Consider the following 15815-nt stretch of genomic DNA (forward strand, 5'->3'; position numbering starts at 1 on the left):
CTTTAGTGGTGAGTGTTCTGATAAAAGTTCAGAAGTGTGATCTGTGAAAAGAAAATTTGATCCCTTGAACTTGATTAAAATTTAAAAAATTCTGCCCTGGGAAAGTCACTGTTAAGAAAATAAAAATACAAGCCAGGTAGGTATTTTCAAAACACATATCTGATAAAAACCTTGTATCCAAATTATACAAAGAACTTTTAAAAGTCAACATTAAGAAAATAAACAACATAATTTAAAAACTGGGCAAAAGATATCACACTGAAGAAGATATATGGATGTCAAATAAGCAAGGCAAAGTACAAAGTCATTTGTCATTAGTAAAATGCAAAGTAAAACAAAAGTGATTTTAGTAGACATCTAGTAGAATGGTTAAAATTGGAAAAACGGACAAATCAATTGCCTATGAAGATGTAGAGTAATAGCAACTCTCATTGCTGTAGGATGCAAAATGGTATAGACATGGAAGACAGTTTGACATTTTCTCATAAAGTTAAATGTATTCTCTCTTTTTTTTTTTTTTCCCGTGAGGCATTTTATTTCCACAAATGTATTACATCCCTAGAAAAAGAATCCCAGGATTTTCCCTCCTGTGTGTTTTTGTCTTGCTTCTTCATGTTCCATGATGCCCTATGAGGTTGTCAGTACAATGAAACCAAACTGACGGGATGGAAGCAAGTTGTTCTGCCATTTTTCTAGATCTTTGAGTTACACATCAAATCTGGGGCTGATTACTCCACACTTGTTCAACCTGCCTGTGAGGTTCACAACTATTTTCCCAGCTCTGTGGTCATCAATAATTTCAAATTCGCCAATGTAACCATGCTTCATCATCACGGTCAGAAACCGGACGATGACTTTGGAGCACGGCCTAATGAGGACCTGGCGTTGGCCTCGCTTTTCGGCATTGTTGATACTCTTCAGAGCATCAGCCAGGACATTCATGCGCACCATTGTGGCGGCACAGACCGATGGCGGAAAGAGATTAAATGTATTCTTAATTATGTAATCCAGCAATCGAGCTTCTAGGTATTTACTCAGCTGATTTGTAAGCACAGGAATGTTTATAGCAGTTTCATTAATAATTATCAAAAACCCTAAGCCATCACCAATATGTCTTCATTCCTGCTGAAAATGGAGGGAAACTAGGTAATAAGAGCTCTTCACAGTATTTTGTGGATCTCTGGAAGACAGTGGGGAAATGAATTCTGCTCAGAGCAAGCATCATCTCCAACAACATGCGAGCGTGAACAATCATGGCATGTATGCCGAACCCAGTGTCAGTTGATTTGGCTGTCGCACAGGAATTACGTAAGGGCAACTGAGAAATAAGACTTAGGAGGTACACAGGGTCTGGTCATGAAGGACCTCAACACCATGTGGACATCCCTGTAGCTCAGGCAAGGGGAACCATTGATGTATACTAAGCAGGAATGACCCTATCAGATACATTTTTTTAATATTAAAAATTTAAATTGTAGAATACTAGTTTTAAACTTAGAGAAAAATCGCAATATTAGTACATAGAATTCCTAAATTTCCCATATCCAGGGTCCTCTATTGATAACATCATACATTAGTAAGTTGCAATTATCACAATTAATGAACCAATAATGATACTTCATTCAGATTTCCTTAAGTTTTTCTATCATCTTTTTTGGTTTCAGGATCCCATCCAGAACAGCACAATACATTCAGCTGGCATGTCTCCCCTGGCTCCTGTTAGTTGTAACAGTTTCCCATGTGTTATGAATCAGAGTCAGAGACATCAGAATGAACTCATGTTTAAAATAGATATAGAAGATAGACACAGAAGAGATATGTACAAAAATATTTATAAATATGTGTACAAATGTGGGTTAGTATACATCCATACATTTCCTGGCTCTTTCAGCAGAAAGGGCCTAGAAACAATAACACCCAGGAGTAACAAGCACTTCTAGCATTCAGATCTAAAAGCATTCTCCATAATAAATCAACCGAAGGACTTGTATACATGCATATAAGTACAACCAATGGACATAAAACTCTGGGGAGGGAGGGGATGTGTCGAAGGGAGGGAGGGGGGCAAAAAAAATCAATAAAATAAGTAAAAATAAATAAATAAATAAATAAATAAATAAATAAATAAAAGCATTCTCCAAAGAAGTAACTGGCTTGGCTGGCATGGCTCAGTGGTTGACTGTTGACCAATGAACCAGGAGGTCACAATTTGATTCCTGCTCAGGGCACATGTCCAGGTTGCAGGTTCAATTCCCATTGTGGAATGTGCAGGAAGCAGCTGATCAATGATTCTCTCGCATCATTGATGTTTCTATCTCTCTCACCCTCTCCATTCCTCTCTGAAATCAATAAAAATGTATTTACTTTAAAAAAAGAAGAAGAAGAAGAAGTAACCAGCTCTTTGGAAAAGTAGCTGATTCTAGGGCAAGTACAGAAAATATGTAAGATGAGCCTGAAATCATTCAACACACTGGGACCTACAATACCTTGGTCTGATCATCTTTTCACTGATCTTCATATTGTTGGTTTCCTTTTTAAAAAATTAGTTTGATTCTGTAGAACATCTTATAATTGCTACCTTGCACATAACCGTGGCTCTTTTTTGTGCTTATCTCCTTGTATTAACATAGCCAAATTCCAACCATGGTTAATTACAACTTTCCATTTACCGTTGCTTGCTTCCAGACTGTTAAATGAGACTAAATAAAAATACCCAAACATATTCATTGGTTTTACTTTCTCTCTATGATTACTAATATCAAGTTGAGTTCTTACTGCTATATTTTACTAGTCTACTGACTCTTCTACTCTCCTAGGGCTTTCATACTTTCTTTTCTCAAATCTTAGGATCTATTAGAATCAGACTGCCTAGGATGACATCCAGGCTTTGTCCCATACTAGCTGTGGTATGTTCCTTCACCTCTTCACACCTCAGTTTACATATCTGAAAAATGGGCATACTAATAACTACTTCATACAGTTATGCTTTCGTGAATCAAGCATGTACACTACATAGAACAGTCCTGGCTTATAGGAGGTGCTAAAGAAAAGGAAGTTAGCTTCCGTTGCACCGAGAGAATGGTCAGAGTCAGAAAAGAACTTTCACATGTTTCTGCCACCTCGAATACAAATACATTTGTAATAATGCCATGCACGCACTGTTTTCTTTGTCTGTATGAACTAAATGACTGGTACATGTTCTTTTTACTTTTTTGAAACATTTTATTGGTTTCGGGGAGTAAGGGAAAGGGATAGAGAGATAGAAACTTCAATGATGAGAGAGAATCATTGATTGGCTGCCTGCTGCATGCCTCTCTCTGGGGATCGATCCCGCAACTTGTGCATGTGCCATGACCTGGAACTGAATTGTGACCTTCTGGTTTATAGGTTGATACTCAACCACTGAACAACGCCGGCTGATTTACGTGGATCATCTGCTTGCAATTTTACGTTCCTCTCCTGCATCATCAGATGCTCCTTCTTTGGTGGATTGTTCCCATAAACATGCAAACATGCAATAATATTTTCCATTTTAAAAGACCTTCTTTTAGCACTGTATGCTCCTCCAGTTAGTTATGTATGCTCCTCCAGTTACTGTCCGACTTACCTGCTTTTCTTTAAAACAAACAGCAAATATTTTCTATATTCACTATCATCACTTTCTATTTTCCTTCCAGTTCTCTTTTGGATACACTCTGCGGAAACAGGTCCCCAGTGACCCTCTCATTGCTAAATCAAAACCGCAAGTCTCATTTCACTCTCCACCTGGCTTCTGGGAACCACCGGGTCTGTTTTCCTTCTAGCTCAGCATCACTTTTTCTCAATCTGCTTTGTTTATTTCTCCTTATCTAGTGACAGTGAAAGAGGAGTTGACAAACTTTCTATAAAGAGTCAGATGTTAAATATTTTAGGCTTCATGAGCCATTTGTCTTACCTTCTCCAGCCTCTTGTTGGAGCGGGAAAGGGGCTAAGGAATGGGCTGGATCTGTCCCAGTGAAACTTCATTTACAAAAACAGCCAGAGGGCTGGATTGGGCCTGTGCCCATTGTGGATACCTGATCTAATAGTTAAAAAAAAAAAAAAAAAAAAAAAAAGAATATTATTGGATTTGAAATATACAAGTTTGAATATATTTTCATCACAAAGTAATTTAAAGTAAGCATAAAAATAAAAAATTTGTTTATATATTTTTGGTGTGTGTGTGTGTTTAATGTATTTTATTGATTTTTTTTTTTTTTTTTTTTTTTTTTTACAGAAAGGAAGGAAGAGGGGTAGAGAGTTAGAAACATCGATGAGAAAGAAACATCGATCAGCTGTCTCCTGCAAACCCTCTATTGGGGATATGCCCACAACCAAGGTACATGCCCTTGACCGGAATCGAACCTGGGACCTTTCAGTCCACAGGCCGATGCTCTATCCACTGAACCAAACCGGTTAGGGCTGTTTATATGTTTTTACTAATAAGTTTTATTTGCTTTTTTTTTTTTCTTTTTGTTAATTCTCACCCAAGGATATTTTTTCCATTGATTTTTAGGGAGAATGGAAGGGAGGGATGGAAGGGATTGGGGGAGAGAGAGAAAGCACGAGAGAGAGAGAGAGAAGAGAGAGAGAGAGAGAGAGAGAGAGAGAGAGAGAGAGAGAGAGAGAGAGGAGAGAGAGAGAGATTGAGGAACATTGATGTCAAAGAGACACATTGATTGCTTGTCTTCTGCATGTGCCCCAACCAGGGCTGGGGATGGAACCTGCAAACCTTAGGTGCATGGACCAATCCTCTAATCACTGAGCACATTAACCACGACAGTAATTTTTCTTATAAAACTAGAGGCATGGTGCACAAAATTTATACATGGGGGCGGGGAGAGTGTCCCTCAGTGCAGCTGGCACCTTCTCAATCTGGGACCCCTCAAGGGATGTCTAACTGCCCATTTATGCCCGATCCCATAAACAGGCAGTCACAATCCATTGCTCTCACAATCCAGGACTACTGGCTCCCAACTTTTCGCCTGCCTGTCTTCCTGATTGCCCCTAACCGCTTCTGCCTGCCAGCCTGATCAATCCCCTGCCAGCCTGTTTGCCCCTAACTGCCCCCCCCCCTGCTGGCCTGGTCACCCCTAACTGTCCTTTCCTGCAGGCCTAGTCCCCCCCAACTGCTCACCCCTGCAGGCCTGGGTCCCTCCCAGCTGCCCTTCCCTGCAGGCCTGGTCACCCCCAACTTCCCTCCTCTGCCAGCTTGGTCATCCCAACTGCCCTCCCTTGCAGGCCTGGACCCTCCCAACTGCCCTCCATCTTGTGGTGGCCTTCTTGTGTCCACATGGGGCAACCATCTTCTGTGTTGGAGTGATGGTCAAGCTGCATATTACTCTTTTATTAGATAGGATAGAGGCCTGGTGCACAGGTGGAGGCCAGCTGGTTTGCCCTGAAGTGTGTCCTGGATCAGGATGGGGGTTCCCTTGAAGCGTGGGGCAGCCTGGGTAAGGGGCCTGAGGTGGTTTGCAGGCCAGCCATGCCCCTTGGTGACCCAAGTGGAGGCCCTGGTATCTGGGGTTTATTTACTTTCTACAATTGAAACTTTGTAGCCTGGAGCGGAGCCAAGCCTTCTGCTTGCTTCCTTGTGGCAGCCATTTCTGCTGGAACTTACGTACTTTCCATAAATGAAGCTTTGTAGCCTTAAGTGGAGGTCTGGGCCAGCCAGGGTGTGTGGATAGCTTGGCTACTTCCATTGCCAGGGGAAACCCTAGCCTCCCGCTCTTTCCAGCTCCCTGGCTGCCCCCATTTCTGTTTGATGTATCTTCTATCACTGGAACTTTGTAACCTTGAGTGGAGACCTAGGCTGGCAAGGGCTGGCAGAAAGCTTGGCTTCCTCCATTACTGGGGAGACCCAAGCCTCCCTCCTCCTCTCTGTGGCAGTAGCCATCTTGGTTGGGTTTATTTGCATATTTGCTCCTGATTGGCTGGTGGACGTGGCTTGTGGATGTAGCAGAATGATGGTTAATTTGCATATTACTCTTTTATTAGATAGGATATCCCAAAATGTGAAAATTAAAAAGCATAATATAAGTAATTAATGCTATCCAAATTTGAAGTAAAAATTATTAAGTGACACTGAATATTTTAATTTAATTTTTTGAAAAGTAATTATATATTAAGCATTTGTATAAAAAAGAAACTATTGGCAGTTTTAGCATTCATTTTCTTTATTTTTGCCAATGTAAAGAATTAGCATAGTGTTTCAGGCATATTGAGTCTACATTACATCTATAAATATTAAAAACCAGCTAACTGCCACATGTCCAAAACAGAAACCATCCCTACAGGCCATATATTTTGAATTGAATTTTGAAAAACCAATTTGCAATGATTATTATAAAAATAAATATATTACTCAGAATTTGGGTGTTCTTAAATATGTTCAACTGAAAATTCATACGAAAAAAATTTTAAAGTTGGTCAAGGCTGCCACTTAAAGTAAACATTATTTTTATAGACATGCATGGCGTGTGGGGAAGGTCCCCCACTTACATCTACAGACGCTAATGGTGGATAATGGGTTAAGTGCGTTATGAATTGTTTCATGTTGGAAAATGTTCCCTAGTAGGAGCCATGCGTTGTGTTGGTAATATTGCACTCATCAGCAAGGACTCCTGGAATGGCAAATTTAGCTCAGAAGCAAGACAAGGAATGGATGCTGGGCACTAGTTGGAAGTAACACTTTGTGCAAGATAAGTCTTTGTTCAAGAATCTCATGTTCTCTGAGAAGAAAGATTTGACAACTTAATTAACTTATCTTTTTTCCTATCTAAGCTCTTCTGCCACTCAAATTCCCCCGAGACTCCAAAGCAGTGACTTTCCCCGATACAGGCAGCGGTAATACAGAGCACTGAGTCATAGACACAGACACCTTTGGTTTCATTAATGCAGGGTAGTGAATGTGTACATGTGTTGCCCTGAGGCTTGAAATTATGATCGGCATGAGCCTCTCAGTGTCAGCTCTGGGTGCTGGGTCCTGAATGACAGAGGCACTTGGATATCCTTTATAGACTCAGAATGTGTGTGTATGTGTGCGTGCACGTGTGTATGTAGTGTGTGTGCTGTGTGTGTGTGCGTGCTGTGTGTGTGTATATATGTGGTGTGTGTGTGGGATATATATGTGATGTGTGTGTGTGTTGGCGGGTATGTGTATATATGTGTGTTGTGTGTGGGGGTGTATATGTGGGGTGTGTGTGTGTGTGTGTGTGTGTGTGTGTGTTTGGCTAAGCTCAGGTCCCAGGAAAAGCTGCTTCCTGCTGAGACTACAGGCAAGTCTGAAAAACACTTAGCACCAGCTTGGGACAATTCTATAGCCAATCCAGCCAACACTGCACACCCAGGAGCCCCCTTCTAAAATGATGTGGTAGATTGGCACCCTGGGGACGGGGGGGGGTGTGCAATTACTTAGAAGAGCCACATTCAGCGGAGAGATATGGATAGAGCACTCCTAGGTTAAGAGGGAAAACCTACCTCTAAAGCAGAGTAGAGCAACTGCTTCCTTAACCTAGGGTAGTTATTTGGAACAATAATGACTATTTCAACATCAGTAAGGTACCGTGGAAGGTGATGAGCTCCCAGACACTGGAAGTTGCACAGAGGATGACCTGGAGGGGAGTCTTCCATTGGGTATGTAGTAATTGGCCTTTGAGATCTCACCCCACTCTGAGATTCTAAGAGTATAAGATAAAGTGATTGAAGTAGCAGACAACACATTGATATAGTGGTGTGCTGGGGCTGGTTCATGCCGACTTGAAAGAGTCAATTATTAAGTCTTACGGAAATTTGTGAACAGATGGATAAGCCATTGGAAGCTGAAAATCAGGTGTGGTGGGAATGTTTACACCATCAAAATTGGCAGACACAACAACTCAGGACTTTCTTTTTCTCTGGAGAGCTGGCTTACCAGTCAGTACATCCTTGAATTCATAGTTGGTCAAGAGAGTGAATTTTACTTTATCCAGGATCCATACAACTAACTCAATGCCACCTCCTCTAGCAGGAGAATAAAGGAACTTGGAAGAAGACTACTACTATATTGTGGTTTATGTTAATGGAAAACAAAACAAAAACATATTGAAATCTGTAAAGAATTTTTGTGAGTTTATTTGAGCCAAACTGTTGACATATGCCGGGAAGCAGAACTTCAATGGATTGAATAATGCTCCGGAGAATGCAGGGTTACATCTATATTTATACATTGCAATCAAAGTAAAGGGACATAGGCGAGTTACATGAAATTCATTGGTGATAGTTTAGGGAGGTGGGACAGAGCAAAGCAGGGAAGCCTCTGGGGTAGGGTAAAAGGTGAAATGATGGACATGTGTTTCTTTTACAGAGATGGATACAGGATACTTTAACATAATTAACAGTTTACAATTAACTTGATAACAATAACAATGAAAGAATGTCTGGAGGCTATTTGTTGTGCCTTGGGGTCTGAAGTAAAAAGGAAGTTACAAGTTACCCAGACATCTCACAGATGTTATCTTAGAGGCAAAAGGGCAAATGGGCTCAGTAAAAAAGATCTAAGATGATCTTTGTCAGGTGAAGTATCTGTCTAGGACGTGACTACCCACTATAACCTGTTTGTAGTTAGATGTTTAATTTTCAAACCATCTTTTGTGGTTATTTTAGGTCTCTGAGTTTGCAAGACTGCCACGCAGGCCTCCCTGAGCTTGTCAGGTTAGCATGTGGCTCTTTTCGTTCACATTTATAATAAGCAACATATATTTCTTTTTCCCTATTCCAGGCATGGAGCCTCTAAAATCCTTGTAATTTTCTAAGCGATGAGAGCTATACAGGTGTCTTTTGTTATGTTAATGAGATAATTTTAGGGAAGCCCTTAGGCCACTTACTGGTTGCCATGGGAACCAACCTTGTGATTAGAAGGTTGGAACTTTCAGTCCCATCCATCCTTCCCCACAACCTCCAGGGAGGGGAGGGAAGCTGGAGACTGAGCTCAGTCACCTGGGACGTGATTTCATCAATCATGCCTGTGGAAGGAGCCCCCATGAAAACCAAAGGGACAGACAGGGTTGGGAGAGCTCCCAGGCTGGTGAGAGTGCTGCACCTGGAGAGGGTATGGTAGCTCCCTACCCTCTCCCCAGACCTTGCTCTAGGCTTTTTCCATCTGGATGTTCATCTGTGTCCTTTAACATATCCTTTTATAATAAATTGGTACACAGTAAGCCGACTGTTCCTGAGTTCTGTAAGCAGCTCTAACAAATTATTGAACCCAAGGAGGGGTTATGCGAACCTCTGATTTGTAGCCAGTCTGTCAGAAGCACATGTAGACCTGGACTTGTGACTGGCATTTGAAGTAGGGGTGGGGAGGGGCAGTCTTGGAATACTGAACCCTTAATCTGTGAGATCTGGCATTATCTCCAGGTAGATAGTGTCAAATGGAGTTGAATTGTGGGGAACCATCTGATACTGGAGAATTTCTAGGTGGCACAGGAAAAACACATACATTGGAAGCAGTGTCAGAATTATAGCAATCCACAAAGTGTTTAGACTATTCAACTCCTCCATGGTAGCATGAAAGCAACCATTGATATATCAGTGAATGGGTGTGACTCTGTTCCAATAAAATTTTATTTACAAAAAACTGCAGTGGGGTGGATGTGGCCTACAGGCTGTAGTTTGCCAACCCTTGGACTAGATTATAAAGTTGGCTATGTTAACCTAAAGATAAAATTTCAGAGAGAGAGGCAAAAAGTGTTTATTTGAGTTTCAAAAGAATTAAATGTTGGGAACCACTGACTCAGGCAGAAACCCAATTAGTGTTCTAAATAGAGGGTGAAGGCAAAGGGATTGCATGAGAAAGGAAAGGGAAATAATTATATGAATAGAAACAAAGGAATTTCTATTGGTGCTAATAAGCTACTTAGCTATATATGATGGCTGGTTATTGATTCTAAAGAATGTGCTTAATTATCACTTATATTTAGGGGTCAGCTTTCTTGTTAGTGCTACACACAGTGGTTTGTAAGACTATATTGGTCTGGGAAGTCCCAAGTTTATTTTGTCCAGTTGGAAAGGTTTAAAGAATAAGATATGCAAGGCAGTTCCTCTGGAATGGCTGCCCTGACTCCATTTTAAAGTGGTTCCACTTAAGTCAACTTTTTGCAGCTACCACCCTGTGTATAGTAATCAGGCAAGCCTGGCCCAAGCGGCTCAGTGGTTGTGCATTGACCTGTGAACCAGGAGGTCATGGTTCGATTCCCTCAACCTCCAGGGTTTCAAGCTCCATTCCCAGTAGGGGGCCTGCAGAAGGCAGCCAATCATTGATTCTCATCATTGATGTTTCTATCTCTTTCTTCCTCTCCCTTCCTCTCTGAAATAAATAAAATAAAATGTATTTTAAAAGTAATAAGCAACATAAAGGAGAAGGAGGATGTTGCTGTGTGTACATACGCATACATGCAGAGTCCATGATGCAGAAAGGAAGATCTAGGCACAGGGAGGAACTCCCAGCCTCATTTTGTCCACAGACCAGAGAGCCAGAGCTGCTGATAAAACTGTGTTCCCTTTTTCTTAGTCAGCCACTCATCTGTGTGTGGCTCATTATCTTATCAGGTGGCCCAAGCCTTCATTGTGTCTGAACTTTTGCTAAGTCTGCCTGTATGGGGTTGGAGTGGTTATCCAATAGCTTCCTCACACGGCATGGTTGTATTAAAGGCACACAGACAAGTCCCAAGAGTCTTAACCATATTCTTCCCATTCTGTCTGGGGAGAAACAGCCCCTAGTTCTCCTTGGAGTCAGAGCATGGGAAAGAAGTGCAGGTAGTGGGCAGAGGAATAGGTCACAAATGCTGGCTCCATATGCTGGATGTCAGAGCAGCAGGATACATGTGAAGACTGCATGATAGTACACATGACAGATGCAGGGTCTCTATTTAAGTGTAGCATTTGACAAAATGTACCTACCGTATTTTTCGGACCATAAGACACACTTTTTTCCCCCCAGAAGTGGGGGGAAAAAGTCCCTGAGTCTTATGGTCCAAATATAGCCTACACATATACTTGAAAAAAAAAGTTTTTTTACTTGCCCGGCTCTGTGTGGTCTCTGTGTGCTTGCCCGGCTCTAAAATGGTTCTAAATGCTGCTGTTTACTTTACAGGGTTGATTACATGTGTTTATGACTGTGATGTTGGGTTTTAATGCACATAAAATATTTTAGGACACTATTTGTTTCAGAATCTTTTTTTCTTCATTTCCCTTCTCTAAAAACTGGTGCGTCTTATGGTCCGAAAAATACGGTAAATGGTTGGTTTCCACAGGACGCTGTGAACCTCCCAGGAGTCAAGAACAGAACGTGTTTGTTTTTGTCAGACCAAAACTTATCTGCTTTGACCAGAACCAAAAAAACTAACTCACATGAAATAAGAGAACAGTGGGTTCATATGGGCAAATAGCGTGTGTAAGAAACCTGAGCTGTCTGAGGGGATCTGACACTTGTGAATAGTCCACAGTGCATGGTGAGTATAATCCTCACTTGGGGGTGGAGATTGGATGCTTCTCTTTGCTCTTTTCTTGAAAAATACTTGGCAGTTGGGAGTGGTGTTGGTCCAGGGCTAAAGCAAACTGTTCTAGCTTCTCCTAGGATTATGATTTTTTTTTTTTTTTAAAGAACTTCACTTTCAAATCAATAGAGCTTTGGAAAAATAAAGCCTTTGGTGAGAAGCAGGTTCTATCAGCTCTAATAAAAGTTCAAGTCCAGATGTGGAGGGGAAAGACATTATCACAGAGAAGTTGGCATCTATTGGCAAGTTTAACTGTGGATTAAAGCAAATTAAACTAAATTTAAATCAACAGTTTTGGAGGGACATTTACCAAGTGTAAAAGATGTATTAGCAGTCTGGGGGCACAAAGATGAGTAAGGATTAGTTCTTACCCTCAAATCACTTATAATCTAGTGAAGTCCTTTAGGCATTCTAGAAAGAGACATCAAATAACATGTTTAAAAGAAGATGGAGGTAGAAGAGATGAATTCCAACTCCAAGAATCAATACGAACTTTATGGAGGAGGAAATATTTGAGAGATTACTATGACTTCGATAGTTTGTGGGGAAATATATTTCTGGTAGTGAGAATAACAAATAAAGGTTGCAAGCTCAGATGTCTAAGAAGTCAAGCACATCCCAATCATGACTAAAGCCAGCTGGATGTAAGACAATAGAGAATAGTGAGAATTGTAGCAAATTGGAGAGGGTGTGCTCCATTGAAAGGGAACAGACATCCTTAGGCTCAGTTGACTGTTACCTTGATCTAGTATTTTTTTTAAAAGAAGCTGGAAATCTTAAATGTTACCTATGAATTATATAATGCAATTATCACCAAAACAACACGGATCGACACAAATCCGTCTAAACCTAATCAGCAGACAGTGATTTACATAAGGATGTTGAGGGAGAGAGAAAGATGTAAACAATGCTTGGGGAATGAGCACTGCTGGAGCATGAATGGTTGTGAGTAGAAGCAATAAGACAAGACATGGATAGAGCCGGGTCTCCCAAGACCTGAATAATATACTGTGAAGGAGTTCAGACCTTGTTCTACAGGCAGCGAGAAGCCTGTGATTATGGAGATGATTTGCTGAAAATTCTGCTCTGGAGGAAGGAATTTATATGGAAGGGCCATTGCTTTGAAAAAGGAAGATGTTTTATGATCAGTCAAGTTGATGATGGTGAGGAAAAAGTTGAATAATTCATAAATTGATGGTGGAGTGGAATAATTATGGACTTTAGAGCCAGAAGCCTTCCTAATAGCTGGAAGTCCAAGCCCTGTGACTTCCTGTTGAATGGGCAGTGAGATGTCAGGTAAATCGCTCAGCCCCGCAGAATCCCTTCAACAACCAGGTTATTATCCCCATTTTACTCACAAGGAAATCAAGGCTCAGAGAGATTCAGAAGCTTGATCGAAGTCCAACAGTTAGGGACTTGAACCCAGGTCTTTCTGGTCTGCATTCTGTGCCCGCCTTCCTGTTGGTCTAATTAGCTCATCCTAGGCTGCTGAAACAGGGGGGCTGCAATGATCAGTGGTGATTGCCAAGTCCCTACTTTTGAGAGAAAAGGAAAGGAAGGCCCAGAGCAGTAAGTGGTCTGCTCACGGGCACACAGCTAGCTCTTGGGGAGATCAGATTCTGAAACTCATGGCTCTGACCTTCAGGCAGCGGCTGACGTCTGCACTAGGCTGCACCTCTAGCATGCAGCCTTTTTAATTTGCATGCACTCCTGCAAACAGGTGTAGGGTCATTCTGGAGAATTATGGGACAAATATACCCTTCCTGAACAGCTGGCATGTGTGCTGTGACATCTGTTACCGAGCACACCCTGGGTTTATGGTGACTTGCCTGTGGCTTCTATTGCCAGTGGGGAAGCTGTTTGGCACCAAGTAGACAAATAAGGGAGTTCACTGAAAATCAATCTCTACATTCTTGTTTATCAGCCACTTGTAGCATGAGTATTACATGGTACGTCACCTAGATGGGAGCTCACAGGAGTCTATTATATATGTGAATGAAGATGCTGTTTAAGCAATAAAATGCAATTCAGAGTGTTACTGAATTTTGGCGAATTTTGGCCATTATGCTTTTCTTAATTAAAATGCAATTAAAACTTATTACATTTTTATGAGTTTAGATTATTATGATTTTATCCATTAAAATGTAGAATTTAAAACGTTATTGAACTTTTGCTAAATTTGGTCATGATGATGTTCTTAATCAATAGATACTGAAGATTCTGTTACTATGAGAATGGTCTGAATACATCTCTGATATTAGGAATGGGTTTCACAGTTGCAAAGGTTGAAGATCACAGATTCAGATGATTTATTGGGTTCTTTCCAGGTCTAACATTTTGGATTTTAAACCACAGTACTCAAAACAGTAGCCATTAGCCACATGTGGCCATTTAAATTTAAATTACTTTTTAAAAGTTCATTCAGTTGCACTATTTACATTTCTAATGCTCAGTAGTCCCAAGAAGCTAGTGGCTAGCATATTGGTCAAGTGTAGACAGTAGAACATTTTCAACATCACAGAAAGTTCGATTAGGCAGCCCATTTTAGGAAAACTGAAAGATCCTAGTGATGTGCTTTCCTTGAGATGAGGTAGTCATATCACATGATTCTCAGAAGAATACGAGTTTGGGCCCAAAGTCATTTAGCCTTTACTTCTGTCACTGAAGGGAGTGAAGATATATACTCTTGAGTGGGAGTGGTTAAGAAGCCTGACAGATCGATCATGGGACAGTTTGTTTTCCCACGTTTGTTCTGGAAACATGATGCTTGAGGATCGCCATGCACACTAATGAGTGTTGGTTCAGCCACACCCCCAATAGCCTCACCCACCTGATGACTCTGAGACTCAGAAGCCAGTGCCCAGGATCTGGAGAAAGCCAGAGATCAGGATTTTGCTGGTTCCTAGCCTCGAGGAGCCACGAAGAAGAGGAAGAATGGAGAAGCCATCCAAAGCCAAGTAACATATTTCCTTCTCCTAACAGTGAGGTTTCTGGGTGGGGGCTGGGAGCTGGGGGTAAGGGGCTCTCTTAAAAACCCTCAAGAGTTAACCAAGACCTAGGGCTTGGTAGGGAAAGGTCATGGGCCAGGAGGGACACCGGGTCTGATCATGCGCTTGAAAGATGTTACCCTTTCTGATGAAACAAAGTAATATTTATTGTAGAAGACATAGACAATATGGAAGCTATGAGGATTTTCAAAACCACTCATATTACCACTGGAAATAATTATTGTTAATATTTTTCGTTTTAATTCCTTGAACTTGACTATAAAGCATTAATATTAAATGCTTTTTTTTCCTTTTTTTTTCCCCCCCCCTGAAACCAGGGTTTTTTCTTATTTGTACTACTTGTGTTTTCTTTGCTCATTCTGGCCACCTCCTTCCTCAATGCCTCTTCTCTCAGTTTAGTGTATTCTCTCTCCTTGCAATGATTTTTTCCCCTCTGCGTACCCTGCCACAATCAGCTCAGAAAAATTATCAGGAGAGGATGATGCACTTGATTTCATTCATTCATGCAGATTGGATTCATTAGGCTGAAGGTGGTAAGTGGCATTATAAATAGTTTCTGGAGTGAGGGCTCTGCTATGAGTGGAGAAAGAGCAGTGCTGCTCATGTGACTAGCAACCTTCCTGGTTGTGGAGGGTTTTTCATGGGGCTCATATCCAGCCACTGTGCATTTGTGTGGCTGAACTCATTGTTTCAATAATGAAATAGTTCCATACCAGTTGGTGAGTAGGTCCTGTCTTGAGCCCACTGAGGGCCCTTCTGACCCCCAGGACCCACTTACATCCAGCAATGAATGGGTTAATGCCAGGCAGAGCAGGAGGTGCCATTTGCCCTGGTGCTGTGGCTGGCAGCATTCTGAAAGGTCAATACCAGGCCATTGGAGTTTTGACTATCATCTCTGGTTATTAAGTATATGTCAGTGATATTGAAGTATTTCTTCCTGAAGAAAACAGGTTTAGGGGTACATTACATATTAAGGAGATCTGATTAGGGAACTGTATATAATCATTCCAACCATTGGTTTTATCATTTACTAACTATATCACTTTAGGCTTGTTGCTTCACCTCTGCTGCTCTGATTTTTGTTTGTTTGTTGTTGTTTTGTCTACAAAAGGGGGCAAAGAATTCATTCCTTCATCCATCCATCTATTTATCCACCCATCCACTCACCCATTTTTATCCATATCCAACAAATGGCCGTGCCCAGAAATGTTGCCTAATGGTGACCAGACAACATTTAGGGAACTCAATTTGCGGG

The 15815-nt window shown here is 41.2% G+C and overlaps 1 protein-coding gene and 1 pseudogene across 2 annotated transcripts in view; one reads left to right on the top strand and one right to left on the bottom strand.

Annotated features, from left to right (window-relative positions):
* Nucleotides 1–524: 524 nt before the first annotated feature.
* On the bottom strand, nucleotides 525–983 carry LOC118718528 (annotated as a pseudogene).
* A 13415-nt stretch (nucleotides 984–14398) lies between these two features.
* FER1L6 (fer-1 like family member 6) overlaps nucleotides 14399–15815 on the top strand; it is a 118936-nt gene continuing 117519 nt past the window's right edge. Inside the window, exon 1 of one of the 2 annotated variants that reach the window (XM_036437216.2) lies at nucleotides 14399–14509. In XM_036437216.2, the coding sequence (XP_036293109.1) occupies nucleotides 14487–14509 (23 nt within the window). In that variant the 5' untranslated portion in view covers nucleotides 14399–14486. The remainder of the gene's footprint in view (nucleotides 14510–15815) is intronic. The other variant, XM_036437215.2, reaches the window with a different exon arrangement.

Source organism: Pipistrellus kuhlii, unplaced genomic scaffold (assembly GCF_014108245.1).
Source record: "Pipistrellus kuhlii isolate mPipKuh1 unplaced genomic scaffold, mPipKuh1.p scaffold_m20_p_14, whole genome shotgun sequence".
In the NCBI taxonomy this organism is placed as follows: Eukaryota; Metazoa; Chordata; class Mammalia; order Chiroptera; family Vespertilionidae; genus Pipistrellus; species Pipistrellus kuhlii.